The sequence below is a fragment of the Sinocyclocheilus rhinocerous genome, unplaced genomic scaffold, assembly GCF_001515625.1.
Source record: "Sinocyclocheilus rhinocerous isolate Xijiao unplaced genomic scaffold, SAMN03320098_v1.1 scaffold2705, whole genome shotgun sequence".
NCBI classification, from domain to species: Eukaryota; Metazoa; Chordata; class Actinopteri; order Cypriniformes; family Cyprinidae; genus Sinocyclocheilus; species Sinocyclocheilus rhinocerous.
In genome coordinates, this window is record NW_015653049.1 from 58,264 (window position 1) to 64,701 (window position 6,438).

The 6,438-nt window shown below is 42.8% G+C and overlaps 1 protein-coding gene across 1 annotated transcript in view; it reads left to right on the forward strand.

Moving 5' to 3' along the window:
• lmnb1 (lamin B1) overlaps positions 1-6,438 on the forward strand; it is an 18,282-nt gene that overhangs the window by 10,700 nt on the left and 1,144 nt on the right. Inside the window, exons 4-9 of the mRNA XM_016521704.1 lie at positions 841-1,011; positions 1,088-1,213; positions 4,052-4,336; positions 5,831-5,935; positions 6,026-6,145; positions 6,268-6,360. Of these exons, the coding sequence (XP_016377190.1) occupies positions 841-1,011; positions 1,088-1,213; positions 4,052-4,336; positions 5,831-5,935; positions 6,026-6,145; positions 6,268-6,360 (900 nt within the window). The remainder of the gene's footprint in view (positions 1-840; positions 1,012-1,087; positions 1,214-4,051; positions 4,337-5,830; positions 5,936-6,025; positions 6,146-6,267; positions 6,361-6,438) is intronic.

Here is a 6,438-nt window from a genome sequence, read left to right on the forward strand (position 1 = left end):
TCGTGTTACTCTCTACACTGCACTCAACCTGAGGGACTCCTACACTTTCAGTCTCTGAGGAGACATGAAAAACAGCGCATACAGCAGGAAAGGTATAAAGGAAAATATTAGCGGTTTTGAAACCGTGACATTTTCAAATCGAGATACCTTGAAACCGGTAATCGGCCCATGCCTATTCTGGGCATGTCATTGTGTTCATATATTTTTTTTTTTTGTAAACATCACTTGATCACTTTTTCTGTTGATTTGGATAGATTTTAATACACAAGCAATTCATGGGCTGCATTTACACTGGCACTGAGCCACTTCCAAATGTTGTTTTAAATCAGTTGCTTATCCATTATCTGGACATCCAACCTACATCTAAACACACTTATCTGATTCCCCACAGGTCTCCCAATGCGAGGGTGACATGTTTGCCCATAAAGATTGTGTTTTAATGCCGGTGTGCTGTTTGTGATCGCATTTTATTCGTTCAGTCAGATTTTGTGCTGCAAAGCATCCATGACAGCCGTACATGCTGGCAAATAATAACAGCCACTCGACGTGAATTGTATAAATAATTTTAATCGCATGGCCATTCAAAACCAGAGGGTCTACCATGTGCATATATAGTAAAGCGATAGCAGACAATCCTTTTGGGCGGGAATTAATTCAAACACCGATATCGGATACCAGTCGTGTCTAAAGTGAATGTAAACGGAAGGGTCAAAAGATCGGCTCTGTGCATTAAGACTTGCAGTGTAAATGCAGCCTTAGAGACATGTGATCGCGTTCTTACAGTGAGGAGCGAGTAAGGAGTTGTGTTAATCTGAGCGCATGTCTGCGTGTGGTGGACAGGAGATGAAGGACACGCGGCGCAGGCTGGAGACGCGTCTGGTGGAGGTGGACTCGGGCCGTCAGGTGGAGTATGAGTTCAAGCTGGCTGCGGCGCTGGCCGATATGAGACAGCAGCACGACGAGCAGGTCCAGGTCTACAAGGACGAGATGGAGCAGACCTACACGGCCAAGGTGAGCGTGCACATTCACACGTCTCTGAGTTTCCTCCAGTGCTTCAGTTCCTCTGAGACGTCTGTGTGTGTTTCAGCTGGAGAACGTGCGTCTGTCGTCGGAGATGAACAGCTCGTCGGCGAGTATGGCACGCGAGGAGCTGCGCGAGTCCTCGCTGAGAGTCGAGAGTCTGGCCGCTCAGCTCGCTAACCTGCAGAAACAGGTGCGTCGCTACACCACTGACGGCTTTCCTGCGCGACCTCTGACCCGCTTCCACACACTGGCCAGTTCCTCCTCTGCGTTCGCTCCTTACTGAGCCTGTTTGTCTTGAGCAGCTCTGAACTCGATTTCTGAAGTGTTTCAGTGTTTGATTTTAAATTCAATTCAATTCAAGTTTATTTGTATAGCACTTTTCACGATTTAAGATAAAAAATAGACGATAAAGAATTAACTTAACGGAGCTCAAACTCAAAACACACAACAGCAACAAACAGGAAGTGACGTAGTCACTTGTAAGCTGTGAAACTGAACAGGATTTAATTGATTCAGTTCATTATTAAAGGGGTCATATGATGCGATTTCAAGTTTTCCTTTCTCTTTGGAGTGTTACAAGCTCTTGGTGCATAAAGAAGATCTGTAAAGTTGCAAAGACTAAAGTCTCAAATCCAAAGAGATATTCTTTCTTAACAAAGGTGTATGTTACTTTGTAGAGCAATTTGCAACAGCTTCGAACACGGCTCAGCCAATCAGAATCAAGCACCGGAACTATCTGTTTTACAAAATGTATTATAACACATCCAGATGTTGTTCATGAACTGTACAGTAACACAAATTTGGTTTGGATCTAGGTTTGAATGAAATGACAGCAGTACAGATCTTCTGAAGCAGCATCTCTTCTCAACCGCACACCGTCGCTCTACAGTGATCTGAGCGTCACTGCCAGACTAAAGCCCTGTTTGGACAGGAGTGCTGTTACACGGGTGGATGGAGAAATTTACTTTTACCACAGCACGTCTGTAATATTAATGCGCAATTCACTTCAGCAAAACTACCAGAAGTGGGAGGGGTAGCACGATTTATGCACCGTCTTCATGTGCATGCCACATAGAATGATTTATTAATTAAATTCGGACAGGATTCTGTTGGTAATAGGCACTTACCTAAAGCTAACAGGTCTTGTGCCTCTAACAAGTGCTTTTGACTCTCTTTTGATCTGAATGGTATTAGTTGTCATATGTGGAAAACACTTGAGGTTTGCCCCAGACATGTCCTCCTGCCTAGAACACAACTGCGTGCTGCTTCAAGCGCCTCCATACCTGGAAAACCACAGAAGACTGCTTTTAAACAGGAAATGACCGAATTATGCACATTTACAGCTGGTGTGTGCACACAGGATTACCTGACATAGACTGTAATGATTACAGAGATGGCACATTCAGACGAGACGAATATCACTGAGAAGCTTGTGGTAGTGATGACTTTACACCTCAATGTTAAACTAATCCTGTCCGCATAGATCTTTAATAGATGCCCATCTGCAGTGCTTGGGAGTAAACAACAGTACTTTTACGATAAAGTGAAAATGGAAAATAAAGTAAAGTTTTAGTAAATTTGTGTTTAGCCATTTATTAATATGTCCATATAGTTTTTTTTATTTTATTAGTTTAGTTATTTTAGTAAACTAAATTTTAACGAGAAATGTTTATTTTTTTATGGTTTTCATTTTAGGTTTTTATTTATTTTAATTTTCATTAGGCGTCGATACTTTTTGTATAAAGTTATATTGATGTCATGACTTGTACAATATATTTAGTCTTTACCCACATCTCATACTTTTGTGCTGAAATTGACTGAATTTTGTTGATAAACATGAATATGTACACCTATTGAGCAGCAGTCATTTCATAATGTAAAACTGTTCACTTTTTTCATCTAAAAATTAAAGTTTATGCGAGTAAAATGAATTTTTGCTTGAAAATTAAGAGTAATATTTGTTTTAAATTATGCAGGTTTCATAAATTTAAACTGTTTTTGAGCAATAATGAGTTATAAATTCAAAGCAAATCAGTCAGGAAAGAAGTGTGTGTGTGTGTGTGTGTGGGTTCATGTGAAATTTAAACTGATCAGAATTGAAATGTTGAAAAAGGGTTAAATGCAGTAATAACATTTAAAACTTTTACTCATTAATAAGAAGCTGCTGATCGCATACACTATGGTTTTAGATGAAAAATATTAAAGGGCACCGATTATGCAAAATCCATTTTTACATGGTGTTTGGACATAAATGTGTTAGCAGTGTGTGAACACAACCACCCTACAATGATAAAAATCGCCGCGTGGCTCGGTCCATTGATTGTTTAGGCCCCGCCCACAGCGGCTGATTGACAGCCCTGCATTGCTGTAGTTTCCGCCCTGCCCTTTGTGTGTACACATTAAGTATTTTTAACTGATCAGCTTGTGAGATTAGTTCACGCTGTTCGTAGCGCGAGATTTGTTCGGTCGCGCGGCTCGGTCCATTGATCCGTGCCAATGACAGATCAGCGCGGCGCGAGCTCTGTAACGTTACGCTGTTTCGTCTCACTTTCAGTGCTTTTTGCTTCCCATATGTATGGCTAAACACCGGTTCTCTCGCCCTCAGTTATGTTGCTTCTACCGGTGTTGTGCCGAATTCTGCACCCCTGCCAGATTATGCATCCGCTGTTAATTGCTGTAGATATGCAATGCAGAGAGATGTATACGCAACGCCCTCTTCTGGAGATGGGGCGGGAATATGCAGCTCATTTGCATTTAAAGCCATACACTCCAAAACAGCTTTTTAAATTTTTTTTTATATATATATAGACACACCCCAAAAATTTTTTTCCAGCTGTTATAATAAATGATCTGTTGGGTATTTTGGGCTGAAACTTCACAGACACATTCTGGGGACACCCAAGACCAATATTACATCTTGTAAAAAGGGGCATAATAGGTGCCCTTTAATGCAACAGACTCTAAACTTATTTCAAATACATTGCAGTCTTTGATTTGATAATCACACTCAGCTTTAACATGATTTCAGTGTGTAGTGTGCTGTCTGGTTAGGGACTGGCGGTTTAACGGCTGCTCTGTCTCTGTCAGGCTGAAGCTGTCTCCCAGCCCCTCGGCTCGTGTGACGGTGTCCCGGGCCTCCTCCAGCCGCAGCGTTCGCACCGCGCGAGGGAAGAGGAAGCGTGTGGATGTGGAGGAGTCCGAGGCCAGCAGCAGCGTCAGCATCGCTCACTCCGCGTCTGCCACTGGAAACGTCTGCATCGATGAGCTGGACGTGGACGGGAACTTCATCCGCTTGCACAACAGCTCTGAGCAGGTGCGTCTGTCTGACACACTAACTCATTACAGCACTCAGAACATGCCTTCATCAACAGTGCGTAGAAAAGTTTCTATATTTTGTTCTACGAATGAAATTTAGAATGTGTGCAAGTACAAAAAATCCGTATTTATCAAACGTGTGCATGCGGTTCTTGCGCACACCAGTAAGTAATCATTGTTGATAAATCCCGCATGTTCTTAAGCACCGTGCTCGTTCACATTCATGGTCATTTGCATTCAGAAACGTCTCCAATGAACCATATGTGGTGACAACACCTCCCTTTATCATGTGAATGTATGTGTCCTCACCGAAGTCATGGCAAAGAAAGCAGTACCGACTGAAGCCATGCTGTGCTCTCACTAAACATCAGTGCACTTTGAAAACGCATTCTCTGCGCAGCGCATGGTTTGCCAAATCTTCCAGCAAAGCGAGATCAGGGGTTTTCAAAGCTGACCCGAGTCCCCAGCACCCGTCTGCCTCATTACACATGGCCAGCTCAGGTCATGTTCTCTGCTGATGAGGTGAATCAGGTGTGTTTGATGAGAGTACAAGATGTGCGGTGCTGAAGGGCCTCCAGGTTTGGAATCCCCTGATCTAAACTGGTGTGGGACATGCAGTCATACAGGTACACAGAAATATTCAGGAGCACAGAATCTGCTTCAGCTTTCGCTACTGGAACTGCATTATATTTCTCCACCGTGAGGTGATAACTTTGCCGTTTAAGTATTTAAACTCGCAGCTTCAATATTAGATGCAACAATAATAGAAGCAATGGATGCAATGTTAATCTTATCACATTACATACTCTAGATCTAGAACATCTGTGTCTGATTTAATGATCAAATCCATTTTAATGATCAACGCATTACATGAGAACTTTTCCACAAATAATTTAACTTCCTACAACAAGACTACATGTGCATTTAAAACGGTGTGGTGTTTGCGAAAAAAAACTCTCAAGGCAGAGTGATCTCAAAAGCTTTGCAAGGGGAAATGAATAAGGTGTAAAGGACCTAAAATTGAACCTTGGGGGACACCAGTATGAACAGTGACAACCTCAAACCTGTAACCACCAATGGAAATAACCTGGCTACGATCAGAAAGAGCTAAACCAATGTAAGGCTGTCCCAGAAACACCAAAGAACATTTCAAGATGGGTGAGTAAAAACAATGATCAAGAGACCATCAACAAATCACTGGTGATATTGTCCATGGCTGCTTCTGACCTAATGTTCAAGAATGGGTGCTTTAGCTGATTTAATAAAGTGGATTCAGCAAGCAGCAAAACTCGTGCACTTAAATATCAGTCACTGATGTTTCGGTTCAGATGCCGTAAACTGCAGCCAGTCACTGCGCTTTGACACGGCTAATGCGTCGCGTGGTGTTGATTGACAAAGCTGCCGTTTTTTTTTCTGTTTCTATTTTATTTATCATTCTGTTGTGTTGTAGCAATTAATTGAAGGAAACTCCATTTTCTGAATAATTTTTCAGGATCAACCCATGGCAGGATTTCAGCTGACCAGAACTATCGGTGATGTTTCTGCTACGTATAAATTTACTGCCAAATACGTCCTGAAGGCTGGGCAGAAAGTAACGGTACATACTGACACTTGATTATGAATAAAACACTGTCACCTGACAGTCACCTGTTGTTTGTGTTGAGTGAACGCTGTTGATTTCTGTCAGATCTGGGCGTCTAATGCAGGCGTGAGCTCCAACCCTCCTACGGACCTGATCTGGAAGAGCCAGAGCTCATGGGGGAGCGGCAAGAACATTAAAGTGCTTCTGCTGAGCCCAGGAGGAGAGGTGAGACGGAGCCCAGCTTTGCTTCGCATGTTTATCATCCCTCTTATTATAGAGACGCTTGTCTTCACGTGGCCAGTAGAGGGCAGCATTGGCTCTGCTCTGAAGTGTCCCTGTCCCTACAGGAAGTAGCTGTGAGGAGCACAGTATTCAAGACTGCAGTGGAGGAGGAGGAACAGGAAGCTGAAGTCATTGAGGAGCGTTTCTTTCACCAGCAGGTCTGATGTCAAAGCACACATCTGCTTTGTGTGTGTGTGTGTGTGTGTGTGTGAGTCTGTCTGTCTGTCTGAGTGTGT